This window comes from Chrysochloris asiatica, unplaced genomic scaffold (assembly GCF_000296735.1).
Source record: "Chrysochloris asiatica unplaced genomic scaffold, ChrAsi1.0 scaffold00289, whole genome shotgun sequence".
In the NCBI taxonomy this organism is placed as follows: domain Eukaryota; kingdom Metazoa; phylum Chordata; class Mammalia; order Afrosoricida; family Chrysochloridae; genus Chrysochloris; species Chrysochloris asiatica.
The window spans coordinates 2,445,913-2,462,579 of record NW_006408807.1 but is presented as its reverse complement, the minus strand read 5'-3'; the positions used below and the strand labels follow the sequence as shown (position 1 = coordinate 2,462,579).

The following is a 16,667-nucleotide window of genomic DNA, read 5'->3' as shown; positions in this document are numbered from 1 at the left end:
AGATGGGGGCATGGAGAGGGGGAGTGCCTGAGGACTCTAGATTCATGGACTAAGAAGAGAAGGACTAAGAACTGGTGGCCAGGAGCAGACTTGCAGAATGTGCCCTTTGGAGATGTAACTTATTATATATAACTGAATGGGTTTTTTGTTTGTGTGTTTTTTAAAAAGCTAAAGTGGATTGAGAAAAATACTGCTAACTGATGGTACATGGAGGGGATTATAATCAAGATAATGAAACAAGGTATATGATTTGTTGAATGTAAAACTGATGATATGCCTTGTAAACTTTCACTCAATATACAATAAAAACCTAAAAAAAAAAAAAAGCTTGTGTTAAAACACAACATTGACAAGATGTGGGAGGGGCATAGGCATAGGCAGGCCTTGCTCTGCTCCACAAGATCCCTCCCCCCAGAATAAAGAAGTACAAAGGACAGGAAAGAGTAAAGAAAGAAAGACAGAGAGAGAGAGAAAGAAACAAACGGAACAAGATAAAAGGGGACTGGGCAAGAGAAGAACTAACAAGAAAAATAAAGGAAAGAAAAAAAAAAAATAATAGCATTTCAGCACTGAAAATGACCAGCCACTAGATGGAGGGGGATGGAGACACGTCTGTGTAAAATAAGGGAAAATGTCACACCTCTTTTGTCACTGATCACTGATGTGGATGCTGGTGCAATCCTTGGTAAATAGAGTTGGTTATCTGGTCCCTGCTCTAATTGTTTGTTAAAATTCAAATGGTCACACTGTGCCAGCTAGCAGTTTACCACTCTTTGGTCATTGTGTTTGTTTAGTGTCATCCTCTCATTGGTATTCTATCTGCTTCTTTATCCTTTCCCTTGAAACTCTGGGTTCCGGTAATGTCATCTGTTTCTGTTTCACGGATTCCTCAAATCTGGTGTAAAGGGTCTGGATAGTGTACCTGCTGAGCCCACCATCTTGGATCCACCCCAACCCCAGAGAGTTGATGTCCCACCCCCCTCCTTGAGGGCAGAGTGGTTGTCTGTGTCTGTTACAACAAGTGCCTGAACTCACAATAGCCGGTGTCAAGAGAGGGTTTCTCTAAGAGCAGAATTGCTAGCACCCTTGTTGGCAGTGACTAGAGAGCTGGGCTAAGGAAGGCGGGAAGGGGAGAGGTTCATCAGTTGTCCTCTCATGTGCATGTCTGGATGTTTATACCCCGTGTCTTCATTCCTTTCCAGCATCAGCGATCCATTCATTTTCAGTATGTGCAGCAAAGACATGTCCTGTGACCATTACTCGTGCCAGCGCCACAGCTATGCAGACATCAAGGAGATTCACCGAACACGATTCCTCATGCAGGTATGCCTTCTAGGGTAGAGGGAGACCCAGTTTGTTCACAGGATGTATTATCCTCATGCCATTGAGGCCCTAGTCTCTCTAATAGGGAGCTCTTTCCCATGCATAGCCTAGTACCATTCCTGATGCATCCCATGGTGAGTTCCCTGGTCCAGAGCACTAACTCTGGTTGTGCTTTCTGTTCATTCTGTCCTTGGGTGCTTAGTGTTCCTCTCTCTTACTTGTCTTTTTTGGTCCATCATCTTTGTCCAGTTTTCCCCTACATCACCATGGATGGAGCTGCCTTGCAAACTTAGAAATATAGGGCAGGGCAACTGTCATATCATGGAACTGACAACTGATATTTGAGTTCTAGGTTTCCTGGTTTTAAAAACCCCGACTGTCTGACCACACAATTCTGTTCTGACCCTGGATACTGGGTGCCCTTCCTCTGCCTGCAGTCATGTTTCTGCATGATTCTTATCTATCTCCAAGCGCCTGGTCATTTTGGGGAGGTGGGGGAGGGTGTCTTTATCAGCCTCACCTCTGCAAAAGCAAGTCTGTGTCACTATCCCCAAAGAGATGCTGATGGTCTTCCTTCATCAGAGAGGAGGAAGGGCAGACCCAGTCCCTGAATGTGACCAGCTCTCTGCAGGGTCTCTGCTGGATCTGCAGAAGCCAAGCAGGGGCAGGATTCATTCATTCCTTAAGGAGTCCTCATGTTATTGTTAAGTGCCATGGAGTTGGTTCCGACTCATAGCAACCCTGTATAGGGTTTCCAAGGAGTGGCTGGTGGGTTAAAACTACCACCCTTGTTGTTAGTAGACCAGTGCCTATCCTACAGTGCCACACCAGGACTCCATGCATTGTAATTATTCTCTGTCACTTATGATGCTCAGATGCCATCGAGCTCCAACTTCCCTTTAAGTCAACAGCAGACCATGACTTCTTTTCCACTATATGTAGCGCTTAGCACATTTGGGACCATATAGTAATGACAGCAAAATATGTTTTATGATTATATGTCTACCTTAAAGATTCTGTTGTTGCTGCGAAGTACCAACAAGTTGTTTCTGACTCACAGTGACCCTGTATAAGATTTCCAAGGAGTGGCTGGTGGTTTTGGACCACCAACCTTTCAGTTCATTGTGAACTTGTTATCCAGTATTTATCCTATAGTGCCGTGACAGAACTCTTACAGGTTATGGTGGTGGCTGTGTGCCGTGGAGTCGGTTCCGACTCATAAAGACCCTGTACAGGGTTTCCAAGGATGTAAATCTTTACGGGAGCAGAAAGCCTCATCTTTCTCCTGCCAAACAGCTGGTAGTTTTGAACTGCTGACCTTGCAGTTCACAGCCCGATTCGTAACCACTACACTACCAGAGCTCCTTTCATGCAGTACAAAATAAGTGTCAGAGTGAGCTTCTTTTTCCTAAGTCAACAGTGATCATTTCTAAATGGTTCTTTAGCCTGAGAGTGGGTAGGTCAGAAATGGAAAGGCGTATGTTTACCAAGTGGGGACAGGACATGGTAGGGTTTTCTGTCAGACTGTACAGCCCTGAATTCTCCCTGGAGAAAAAACAGAGTCGCATTTAATGTTTTCCATAATGAGCTATGTCCTCCACAGATTCTACATTCACCATCTGTTTTGCACAGTGGATTTAAAAAAAAAACAACAACAACAAAAAAAAACCTGCAGTGGACAGGAGTTTTGCAATATCATTACAATTATCATTCCTCGTCTCAGGAGACTTAATGAGTCTTAATGGACAAGAGTTGGAAAATGCAATGCCAGCCAGGTAGAAGGGGGACATAAAACAGGTAGCAGTTATAGTAGTTGTGTCTGAAGGCTCGTGTAGTAGCTCTGCTGGTGAAATGATCAGTGATCTGAAAATGTGCTTTGGAAGCTTGCTCCACTTTTGATTTACTCTCACTATGTGGACTCCTCCATGCCCAAACCACACCCCTTCCATCCTCCCCCTTCTCCTGGGGATTGTTCTTCCCTGACCCCATCACATCCCTGAACCTTATCCCGTAAGTGAACTCACCCTATCCCTTATTACAAATCTGCTGCTTATATAGCTTAGAAATAGATGGGACAGAGGGGAAGAGGAAGAGAGGAAGGCAGGAGGAAGAAAAGAAAATCATGTCACTTTCTTTTATTGAGGTATTAATCCAACATGGAATCTTAGTGGTATAACAGTTAATTGCTTGAATGCTAACAGAAAAGTTGGTGGTTCAAATCCAACCAGTAGCTCTGCAGAAAAAACACCTAGTGATTTTCTTTCAAAAAGATTACAGGCAAGCAACCCTGTGGGGAAATTCTACTATGCACACATGAGAACGTTCTAAGTTGAAACAGTAGCACCTAGTAACAACAACATTATGCTGAAAATGGCTCACCAGACTACCGTTCACAAAACACCCTGTGCGTTTTAAGCCTGTGGATGTGCATAGGAGATTGCTTGGTTAGGAAGTTGCACCCACTGGTTCCCCTCACCCAACCAGGAAGTCAAGGCATCTAAAGGTGTCACTACACTTTCCTCCCTGTCTTATGTACCTAGGGCTCCTGTAGTAAGAACATGGGGGTGGGGGTGAGGGTGGGGAGTGGGGGTTAGGAGGCTAATTGCTATTGTAGACCATTGAGTGAATTCCAACTTACAGTGACCCCATAGGACAGAGTAGAACTACCGCATAGGGTTTCCAAGACTGTCGTCTTTACTGAAGCAGACTGCCACTTCTTCCTCAAGTGGGCCAGCTGGTGGGGTCAAACCATGGACTCTTCAGTAAGTGGCAGAGTACTTAGCCACTGCACCACTAAAGCTCCTTAAAGCTCTTGTCAGGAGGTTAGGAGTCTGAATTCCAGGTATCAGCTCGAAGAGAAGGTTATTCTTTGTCTTTTTCAGCTCCTAGTAGTTGGCAATCCTTGGAGTTCCTAAACTTCTAGATTCATCTGCTTGTCATAAGTGGTGTCTGACTTCCTCCTGTTTTCCAATTTTCCCTTTTTATAAGAGAGCCCTCAGTAGGGGGTAGGTTTAGAATTCACCATACTTTGAGTAAGGAGCTCTGGTAGTGTAGTGGTTACAAATCGGGCTGCGAACCTTAAAGTCAGCATTTCGAAACTACCAGCTGTTCCATGGGAGAAAGAAGGCCGTAAAGATTTACAGCCTTGGAAACCCCATACAGGGTCGCAATGAATTGGAACTGACTCCACATCTCATTAAGAGGGTACTTTGTGTGGCCTCATTAGCATAAAAATGTTCTCTTCTCAAACAGAATCATGCGCACTATTACTGGGATTAGGATTTCAACATGTCTTTCTGGGAGCCCCAGCTCAATCTGTGATGCTCTCCTTGTCCCTGTCTCACTTGTCCTGGGATACTCTTCAGCCATGGGAACTAGAGCTATTGTTAGGCCATGTAGCCTACTCCTTCCTGCTGAGACAACTGTCCATCTCTATCCCCATGGAGTGTGTACTCCTTTGGGAGGTCTGAAGTGCTGAGAGGAAGTGCTGCCTGACACGGAAACATAAATGATCTGCTCTGGAATGCTCTGTCACCTTGGTGCATCTTCATTTGAGAAATTGTGAAAAGATCCCTCAAGGAAGCATCAGGAGCAATAAAAAGGGTTTCTCTTTGTAGGAAATTTCCCTGGAAATCTTCTTCCAAAATGGATATTCCAAGTTCCTTGTCTTCCACAACAATGACCGGAGTAAGGTCTTCAAAAGGTAAGATTTTGGAAACCGGTTCCTTTTTACAGAAATTGGTTATGAATCTAGAGCAGAGAAACAAGACTGCTGATCTCTTTTCTCAGGAAAAATGCCTTCAACATGCAGCAAGCATTATTTAGGTTAAGCACTAGGAAGACTTACCTGACCCAGAGAGCTACTGAATCATGGCACAAAGTGGGGATAAAAGCTACAGAAACACCTTTCCCAAATCTTGGGAGATAGGCTCCATTTTTATTGACACTGTTTAGGAGCAAAACAACTACAGAAAGAAAAAAGTGTACAAATACACCTGCTCCGTATTTAGTGACATCTAACATTTACAACTATAGTAAAAAATCTAATATCCAGCTATTTTGTACATTAACAATGTACAACTGGCAGTAATGGATGTCAAGGTGTGCAAGGTGAGAATTACACTGATGGTGAAGGTTAAGATTATGTTTCAACTTGGCTGGGCCATGATTCTCAGTGGTTTTGAAGATATATATATATATATATAGTGTAATTTGACAGGTAAGTAGTAATGTAGTCATATTCCATTTTGTGATATGATGTAACATTTTGCATAATGCCAACTTTTGTATAATATCCTGGTCTTTGGGTCCTAACCAAGTTTGTAAGTGAGGAGTAGGGGTATGATGTATTTAATCAACTGACTATTTAATGGATCTTCCAGACTTGTTTAACTGTATTTTCCAAGTAATTTTTTTTGATGCAACCTTGTTTTTGATCCTTAGTGAGTACCTATTTTAGTTGTCTCAGTGGCATATTTTCTTAGAGAGAACTCCAAACAACTGAATATCCTAATTTTGCTCTGAACGTCTATTTTTCTTGAAGAAAGAAGCCTGCTATTTAAGTTGTCGTTAAGTTCCATAGTCAGTTCTGACTCATAGCGACCCAATATAGGGTTTCTGAATAGTGACTAGAGGGTTTGAACTGCTGACCTTGTATTTCACAGTCCAGTGCTTATCCTACAGTGCCACACCAAGACAGCTTAATTATTTAGATTAATTAGTCTAAGAATATTAAGCCAGTGTGTACATTTTAAAATAATGGCCATTTTTATTATTATTATAAAGGTATAGATAAATAGTCAAAGAGATTTGGTATAGAAAATCTAGAAAAGAAGGAATGTTTCCAAAGACAAATAGACCACAAGTGAGGAGTGGTTATGTTCGACTTCACTTTGAGCTGGAAGTTATATGGTGTATTTCATACCACTGGCCTGGAAAACCCCATTTTGTGCTTCAAGACTCCAGTGTTTATGCTATTTCTGCCAATAATTGGTGTCAGGATAGGTTTTGGGGTCCAAAGTCATGCTAGTGTGTAGGAAAGAATTCTTACAGAGAACTGTGAGTGACAGCTCTTGGTGTACCTCCTCTCACTCGGATGAGTCTCCCTAAGGTTATACTGTCAGTTTACCTCTGAAAATTATCTTCAAGGTCCAGGTTAGATCAAATCTTAAACATAGGCATATAGTGCTGACTGTTGGATTCATTTCTCCCCGTGCTTTATGTACATTAAACAATGTTTTTCAAAATTTATCTAGAAGTTTTGTACCTCCTTTGCTCAGTCAAGTGACTCCTTCCTAGCATAAACTCTCCAACTGTGCCCACCCACTTTCAGAGAAGACAGTTAAAATGACATTTGTCTGAAGAAGGACATGCTGGATGTGCCACAGAGTTGTTGAAACTGTCAACTGCAGTATCAAGTCCTTTTCACAGACATGACACCAAAGAAAGGTGTACCTTGACAACTATTGTTTAAATATTATCGTTGTCATGAGTAAAACCAAATAGTAATACCTAAAGGTGCTGAGATGGTACCTCAAAGGTACATGGAGGCCAGGTGATCGTTTATAATCTGGTCAGGGTGGGGTGAGGAGAGCAAGAATGACCCTGCCTCTTGCCTTAGTCTGCAAGCATCTCCACTGGTGTTAGAAGAATCCAGGGTCTACTGACAGAATTATCCCTTCACTTTATTTTTCAGCTTCTGCTCTTTCCAGCCCAGATTGAAGGGGAGAGGCATTACAGAGGACTCCATCAACCTAAGGTAACAAGGCACGGCCACATCAGCCCAGCTTCCTGGGCCCAATCTGACCCTGCTCTGATGTTCCTTACTCACTTGATACTATTTTAGAGAGTTCATGCAAAGAGCATCTGTTTGCTTCTCCTTTCTTATTTCTTTTCTCCAGCCCCCATCCATGCTTCATCCTGTTCCCAAAGTCCTTCATGCCAATTAAAGCTCTAAGAATAGATTTTATGTTCCACGTGCTCTGTGACTTTTTCACACAAAAATGAAAAATACAATTCTTAGTCTGTGGTGGTGGTTGGAGGCAAGTGATCAATAGGGGTGTTGACCCTTAAGAAGCTATACTCAAGCCCTCATGTGGGGGTGAGTAGCAATTCCAGACTTTCTCTTCATATTTCCAAAGTCCCTGAATGTTCAGAAACTCAACTAATATGTGAAGGTGTAAGGTGTACTGATCAGGTGCTAATTTATGAATCTGTAAAATGGGGAAACATTTCCAAAGTATGAAATGCCCCAGTCCTACCCAGAACCTCCTTTACAAGTACCTAGTTCTCTGAAGAGTCCATTGAGGATCAGTAGGAACTTTGATTTCAGTTAGGACGGAGGATGTAGGAAGAAGTGGGGTACTCATTTTCCCAAAGAGTATGTGGGGACATGGTAAGGGGAGAAGTGTCTCCAGGAGTGATACTCAAAATAGTTATGAGTCTGGACTATGTACCAAAATTCATACAAAAGAATTTCTTTATATCAAATTATGTGCTTATTTTATAAAAGGACTTCAAAAAGTTCATGGAAACTGGGATGAGAAGCCATTGGAATTTCCCATGTGCATTTTGAAGCCCCCTCTATGTAGTGCTTACTGTCTGACAGAGCAATAAACAAAATAATCAAAATGTCTCCTGCTTTTATGGAGTTGATATTTTGTGAGGAAAAAAGACAGTGAATAATGGAAATGTTTTAATGATTCAATTGTGTATATAAATTAAATATCAGTTCTGTGTTCTCATATTGCTTATGTTTCATGTAAACCTTAACATTCAGTTTGATTTTCTCAGCACTTTTAGTGCAAGATGGAGCCATGGTAAACTGGAAGCTGATGTAATTGGATTTCCATGCTCAATAGGTCTGCAGGAAGCAAAGATCTCCACCTTATAGCAAAGATTTCCCCTCAACTGGCTTTGTTCTCTATAGGCTCTCCCAGCACAAAGCCATCAATGCCTCTAATAGCTCCAGGCCTGGAGTTAACTACTCAAGAATCCCAACACACAGCAAATGGGGAATGCTATTGCTCAGCAGTACTAGTCAGTCCCTGACCTGATACCATATTTGTCGGGGACCTGCCTCGACATAGGGGTTCGGTTCACGAGGAGGAGATACCTGATGGCGATAAATATATAGCAAGAATACACAGAAAGAGACAAAGAGAGAGACAATGAGGCACCCCAAAGCCAGGGTGGATACATCACTGGTGGGCAGGCTTGGGACTACAGGCATCGTGACCTCTGCAGGCAGCAACTCACTGCCCTGCCATCTTTACTGCATGCCCTCCATCTTGTAATGCACTGCAATCTTTACTGCATGCCTTCCAACCCGTAATGCACACCTGGGGAGGCCCGGGCCTCTGTTTTATTTAGGGGAGGAGCTTCACACCAAGCTGGGAGGGACTTAGGCAAGGTACAGCTAACATCAGTACTTTTCCAGACATTCAGGTAACTTTACATCGTACTTTGCTGGTTCGAATTCCAGGCCAGCAACTTGGATTCTCAGGCTCAATTAACTTATCTATAGCCCCTGAGCTCAGGTGGGGGAAGGTGAGAGTTAAGGACAAAAGCTTGGGCGGAGTCCTGCTGTTTGGGCTTCCTGAGCCAGGTTTTCAGGAACTTGGCTGAATAGCTAACTAACACTTGGGAGAGATTCAGGTGGATGGCTTTTTTGTCTGTAGAACAAGGAACTGTGAAGTAGCTAAGATATTTTTAGTTAATCCTTTGGAGAAAGGCTTAACCTTGCAACCTTTAGTCTCAGCTTTAGGAAAATATCACATTTATCTGTGGATTATCAAAGGCTCCGTGTATTAATTTAATACATGTAACTGAATAATAAGATGAAAGCAATTTGCCATTAACTGCCAGTGGCCTCATTTGTTACACTCGGGCCTATAGGGCCTCAAACCTCTGACCAGTCTTACACGGTCCGCAACAATACCATAGTAGATTATGAGGTGGGTTGCTAACCACAGAAAACTTGGAAACTCTAGACAGGCTCATTATGAGTCAGAACTGACTCCATAGCACACAACCACTGCCACCAACCAAGTTAGGTAATGTGCCCATCCCATAAGTAATCCCAGTTCCTTCATTGGCCAGTTCTGGGTGGTATGCCCATCCAGCTTTTAGGGTCAGGACTACCCAACAACATAGAACAAACTGGGAGGACTGTAGTTCTGCAAGAGAATCAAGATGCTGTTATTAGAAGATAGTGAATACTAATGTGTTCACAAACCAGATGACCACAACTGCCCCATCCAGGGAGTACTCCCAGAGGCCACAATCTCATGGGCTGCATGTCCTCTTTCTCTGTCCCTGGAAAAATATGGCATCAACTGAACCCTATTTGTCTCTTGTAAAGAAACATATATAAAATGTTATGTGACATCATTCGGCAGCCATGTAACTGTCCATCCTAGTCTGATGGGCTCAGTCTTCAGGGTGCTTTGCCCTGACAATGCAAACCTTTATCCACAATGGCAAGTTGTTAAGTTTTCCATCCCAGATCTCATGGGACTATGGGAATATGGGGCAGAAGTAGAGCTGAATTATAGGTATGGCCACGAAGGTGGGAGACTGTGCAGAAATTATTACTAGGTGATGCAAAGATGATTCTCCAGTCTGTAGAAGAGTCAGATAATCGGCAATTACTCCTCAATCATCCCTTGGAATAACCATAGGCACCAATCTGGGTACCAAGATGCACCTGTAGGACAGCTGGACCCAGTGTTTGTTTCATTTCCACTGTCTTTGTTTTTTCCCATTGTGGCTGCTTTAGCCCATGGGATAGGGACTATCGTAACCATTTTATATCCTGTTTGGCTTAGTCCTAGCCCAGCTTTAAGCATGGATAACTTCTGCAGCTAGTTGAGAACAGTGCATTGTGCTGCGAATAAATGTTCATTGATAATGCACATGTAAGCAAACTTACTAACTACTGTCTAGTTGGCCCTCAACTTATGGCAATGATGTCGGGCCATTGTGATCTGTCGGATTTCCATTAGCTAATTTTCAGAAGTAGATCACCAGGCACTTCTCTAGAAACCTGTTCAGTATCATAGCAAAACTGAAGTCTCCAATGAGACACAGGTGATGGCTGTGATTGAGGTACATTGGCTGGGAATGTCGCCCTTAAGTGTACTTGTACCCTTCCAATAAGGGTGCAGACAGCGTCAGAGTGAAATACAATGTACGATTATTTTTAAGTTACCCAAAAAGTGATTTAAAGCAGAAAACAATAGATGTGGTCAAGTGCCTGAAATGATTTAGTTACTCTAATTGTCCTGAAGCAAAGCATGATACCATGTTGGGTTGCATTATCTTGTGAAAAATAAAGGGAAGCAGGGTTTTTTTTTGAAATTTGTTTCTAGAACATATTTTCTGATAATACTGAATATCAAATTTGTCTTTGTCTAAAGGACAATGGGAACAAAAAGAAGGCAATTTCTTTCTTACAAAATGTGCAAAGGAGTACTACAGACTCTAATTCTCTATAAAGATTCTCTCTAAAAGTGGGAAGAATAGTTTTTGGGCTTATTTCTGTACAGATGTGTCTTCAGGAAGCTAGCATGGTCTGACTCAATTATATTAATTTTTAATGATCTCAGTTCATATAAAACCTAGAGTTTAGAAATCTTAGAGAAATACAAAGTTGGGATGTCTGTCTGGCTCTCTTTCTCTGGAGCCCCCACACACCCTGGGCAGTGAGTTGCAGGGCATCCTTCCAAAGCCACCTCCACAGACAAGCTCTGGCATGCTGACACACTATGTTTTAGAGTCTAAGATCTCTGTTCTGGAGGAATTTGTTAGGAGTGACAGTGAGCCTGCTTATAACTAAGCCAATTACTGACAAGTCCATATGTGTCAGAATATGTCTGTGCAAAATAGGGTTTTCAATGACTAATTTTTCAGAATTAGATCACTAGGCCTTGTTTCCAGATACAGCTGGGTAGACTCGAACCACCACATTTCATTTAGCAGCCAAATGTGTTAACTGCTTGCACCACCAGAGACTCATATTTGGAATATACTGAAATATACTGTTTAGAACTAAACTAATTTTTGACACAAACTTTTACAGTTGTATGCTTTCAAAGCTGTTTCAATCATAGTTTATCTTTGAAAAATAATGAAAGAATGTTTAAGAATGCAACATTTAGCTATAAGGAGCTATGAAATTCCCACAAGAAGATTATCAGTCACCAAAATCAATCATGACCCCTCCAAAAGCGTCACTATGAACAGTGGAGAGGAAAAACTTCAAGAAAACCCACCTCTCATTGCAATGAAATGAAATACAATAGGATGAATATAAAACTGATGTTCTCCCAGGTAGACCACATAATTCACAATGAAAACTTAAAAAAAAAATAATAAAACCCATCTCTCCATTTTCACTTCTTCAGTACGACACCCAAAGTGGGATTGATTTCTGGCAGGCTGCAAATCTGTACTGGACATGATGACTTTTGTCAAGACAACTTTAGTTCTATAATTGAGAGGAGAGACGTGGCCCTTTTGGCTTCTTGGTAAAGCACAGCCTGAGATGGTGGCTGTGTGAATTTTACCATTCAGACCTTGGGGTCAAGAGCAACACTGCTGGAACCAGAGGGGAACAAGATAGTAGGGTACAGGCACAAATGGTAAAAGAACAGTTACAAAATGTTCAAATGTGTCTCAAATTGCTGAGACAGCAGAGCTCAGTGACCTGCAATGAGCTCTACCTATGTCAAGCTCAGGTCTCAGTAGGGCAACGCAGTCGTGAGTTTGGTAGGGTATGACAAAAAGTAACTTTTTTTGTCAGGTCTCATTCCTCATGTGTGTTTTGCCTTACTAGACCCACAACTCCTCTCATCTCTACCTTTACCCATACCCATTTCCAGGTCAGAACCTGCCTTGAATCCTGATCTTTGTACCCAGTCTCTCCCTGTTTCCCTTCAGCTCTGTCCAGCCGTGTTGCTTCCATAACCATGCTGTGCCATACCACCATGCTGATGTGAGAGGCCATGGTCATGAAGGAAGAAAAGGCATGATTCCGCAGCAACATGCTGATTCAAGCGCCCACCTCACACTCCACCTGTGGTTAGCCACCTACAGAAAGCTTGAACAAAGATAGAGAAGCTGTGTATCTCTTTATTATTTTAGCATCTTCCTCAGAAATGTGTAAGAATATGCTTAAAAGATACTTTTAGACTAGTTTAGTGATCTTTCTTTAGAAACGCCTTACCTCTTCAGGAGCATTCAGGAATTGCAGATCTGGGTTGACTGGCTATGTTAGATTCGTGCTGTGACTCATGGTGCCCTCCCTCATTTACAGCGGAATGAAACACTGCCTGATCCTGTGGCATTTGCACCACCATTGGTATGCTTAAGTTTATTATTATAAGCAGTGCACTTTGAGCATCTGTCAACCTAGGGGAACACATTCTCCAGCACTATATTGGACAAGGCATAGTTTTCATCTCATTGTCTAATTTTTGGAATTAAATTGTTAAGTCCTTCATAGTCTGTCTTAGTCTGACACCTGATAAATTAGCACTTGGCAGATATATGGTAGTGGTGGTGTGCCGTGGAGTCTGTTCTGACTCATAGCAACCCTGTATAGGGTTTCTGAGACTGTAAATCTGTACAGGAGCAGAAAGCCTCATCTTTCTCCTGCAGATCAGCTGGTAGTTTCGAACTGCTGACTTTGAGGTTAGCAGCCCAACGCATATGAGGAGGTTTCAATGTTGTTGAAACATTTATCTATTCATTCCATTTTTCAACAAATGATCTGAAGCGTTCGTGTACAAGATTCTGTTTATTGCTGCATCAAGGTGTCATAATTAAAAATCATTATTTTAAAACATTTGCATATCTATTATAGTAAGTTGTAAAAGGAGAGGCTCTCTCTACCTGTCACTTAGTTCCTCCTAATAGTTGTATCTTACATAACTGTTGGCTTTTGGTGCCATCAAGTTGGTTCTAACTCATACTGACACTGTTCATAACCAGACAAAATACTACCTGGTCCTGCTCCATTCTCACAATTGTTGTTATGTTTGAGCCCATTGTTGATGCCACTTGGAACCCATCTCTTTCTATTTTTCAATGACCTTCCACTTTGCCAAGCAGGATGTCCTTCTGGGCCCTTCTGATAACATGTCCAAAGTTGTTGTTGTTGTCAGGTGCCATAAAGTCAGAACCGACTCATAGCAACCCCATGCACAGAAGAACGAAACAATGTCCGATCCTGGGCCAACCTCACTACCGCTGCCACACTTGACGCCATCAATGATGCCACCTGGCTGATCCATCTCATTAGGGGTTCCTCTTTTTCTCTGACCCTCCACCTTACCCAGCATGATATCCTTCTCCAGCGACTGTTCTCTCAGGACAATGTGTCCAAAGTAGGAGTGACGAAGCTTAGCCATCTTGGCTTCCAAGGAGCACTCTGGTTGTACTTCTTCAAAACAGATCTATTGGTTTTTTTGGCAGTTCACGGCACTTTCAGTATTCTCCTCCAACACCACAACTCAAAGACATTAATTCTTCTATGATCTTCCTTATTCACTGTCCAGCTTTCGCATCCATATGAGGTTATTGAAAATACCATGGCTTGGGTCAGGCGCACCTTAGTCCTCAAGCTGACATCTCTGCTCTTCAGTACTTTAAAAAGTTCTGTGCAGCAGATTTGCCCAATGCAATACGTCATCTGATCTCTTGACCGCTGCTTCTGCGAGTGTTGACAGTTGATCCAAGAAGAATGAAGTCCTTGACAACTTCAATCTCTTCTCCGTTGATAAGAATGCTGTTTATTCATCAAGTGGTGGGGATTTTTGTGTCCAAAGTACAAGAGATGAACTCATGTCATCCTCTAAGTAATATTCTTCCAAGACACTCTTGTTTGTTCTTCTGGCATTTCCTGGTACTTTCAATAATCTTCACCAACACCATAATTCAAATGCATTGATTCTTCTACAGTCTTTCTTATTCACATGCAACTGTCACATGCATATGTTGCTGTTGTTTTTTGCCATTGAGTTGATTTTGACTCATAGCAACCCTGTATAGGCTTTCTGAGAGCAGCTGGTGGGTTTGAACTGCTGGGCTGTGGTCAACAGTCCAGCACATATCCAGTGCAGTCCAGTGCCACACCAGCATGAAAATATCATGGTTTATGTTGGGCATACTTTAGTCCTCAAAGTGAATCATTGTTCTTGAACACTTCAAAGAAGTCTAATGCAGTCTAAGACAGTACATCATTTGATTACTTAACTGTTACTTCTATGAGCATTGATTATGGATCCACGTAAAATGAAGTCTTTGACAAAGTTAATTTTTTCTCCATTTATCATGATGTTATTTACTTCTCCAATTGTGAGGATTTTCATTTTCTTTATATTGAGGTATGATCCATAAATGAAGGCTGTAGTCTTTGATAATCATCAGTAAATATTTCATGTCTTCTTTACTTCCAGAATAAAAGGTTTTATCAGCTGCATCATGCAGGTTATTAATGAGTCTTCCTCCAATCCTAATGTGTCACGTGCTTCTTCATGTAACCTAGATTCTCTGATTAGTTGCTTGGCATACAAATTGGATAAATGTGGTGAAAGGATATAAATATGGCACACACATTTCCTGATTTGAAACCATTCAATATCCCTTTGTTTTATTCTAACAACTGTCTCTTGGTCTCTGTACAGGTTCCTTGAGAGCATAATTAAGTGTTATGAGTTATGCATTCTTCAAAATGTTATCCATAGTTTGTTATGATCCACACAGTCGAATGCATAGTCAATAAAGCACAAGTAAATATTTTTCTGGTATTCTCTGCTTTCAGCCAAGATCCATCTGTTGTCAGTAATGACATCCCTAGTTCCACATCCTCTTCTGAATCCAGTTTGAATCTCTGGCTGATCCCTGTCCATGTACTACTGCAACTGTTTTTGACTTCTCTTCAGCAACATTTTATTTGCATGTGATATTAATGATACTGTTCAGTGATTTCTGTATTCTGTTGAGTCACCTTTCTTTGTAATGAAAACAAATATGAATCTCTTCCTAGCATTTAGACAGGTAGCTGTCTTCCAAATTTCTTGGCATAGTCGAGTGAGCATCTCCAGTGTTACATCTGTTTCATTTCTATTTGTCTTCTGTCAACTCCTGGAAAGGGTTTTTTGCCAGTCACTTCAGTGCAGCTTGGACTTCTTCTTAAGTATCGTCAGATCTTAATCATATGGTACCTCTTGAAATGTTCGAACATTAACCAATTCTTTTTGGTGCAGTGATTCTGTGTATTTCTCCCATTTTCTTTTGGTGCTTCCTGCTCATTCAGTATTTGTCCACAGGAACCTTCAATATTGCAACACAAACTTGAATTTTTCTTCATTTCCTTTATCTTGAGAAATGCTGAGGGTGTTCTCCTCTTTTTTCTTTCTAACTCCAGGTCCTTGCACATTTCATTATAATACATAACCCTAGTACAATGTTAAGGCGTTCTGGTAGCACAGTGTTTACAAGTCGAGATGCTAACCTCAAGGTCAGTAGTTTGAAACTACAAACCATTCCACAGAAGAAAGATCTACAGCCTCAGAAACCCTATATATAGGGTCGCTATGAGTCAGAACTTACTCCACAGCACACAACCACTACCACCAGTACAGTATTAAAACCAAGAAAGTGACATCAATACAGTGTATCTGTATAGTTCTTCATGTCATTTAATCACATCAGTAGATTAATGTAAACACAAATACAATCAGCATTCAGAACTATGTGATCACTTAAGAAACATCTTTGGTGCTACCCCTTTAAAGTTGTACCCATTGCTTACCATCTCCCACGATTCCTAATCTTTGGTAAGCACTAATATTTTTCCTTTCTTTATAATTTTGTCATTTTGAGAATGATACATAAATTGAATCATGTGACATTTGAAGATTGATATTTTTACTCAGCATAATCTCTTGGACCCATCTATGTTGTTGTGTATATCAATAATTTGCTCTGTTTTATTGCTGTGAAGTGTGCCCTAACTTAGACTTTTCAGTTTGATCATTTACTCATTCAATGGCATTTGAGTGTTTCCAGTTGGGGTCATTACAAATAAAGTAGACCATTTACATTTAATGGATTATGTATATGTTATAGTATAATTTACATAATTTCCTCTATGTAAATTAAAAACAACATCAATTACATCCCAAAGTCCTTTCCACACAAATGTAGCCTAAAGCAAAGAGAGACAAAGTCAGTGGCTTGGCTAGACCAGAGCACTGGGCCCAGAATATTCCCCTAGCCACTCTGTGTCTTCTAATTGAAGGCTTCTCCTCTTCAGAGTCATTCATTCATGTGAGTCT

At 41.4% G+C, this 16,667-nt stretch overlaps 1 protein-coding gene across 1 annotated transcript in view; it reads left to right on the top strand.

Moving 5' to 3' along the window:
• Positions 1-16,667, top strand: part of WDFY4 (WDFY family member 4) — a 561,873-nt gene that overhangs the window by 403,013 nt on the left and 142,193 nt on the right. The window contains exons 44-46 of the mRNA XM_006874619.1: positions 1,203-1,323; positions 4,941-5,026; positions 7,019-7,081. Coding sequence (XP_006874681.1) covers positions 1,203-1,323; positions 4,941-5,026; positions 7,019-7,081 — 270 coding nt within the window. The remainder of the gene's footprint in view (positions 1-1,202; positions 1,324-4,940; positions 5,027-7,018; positions 7,082-16,667) is intronic.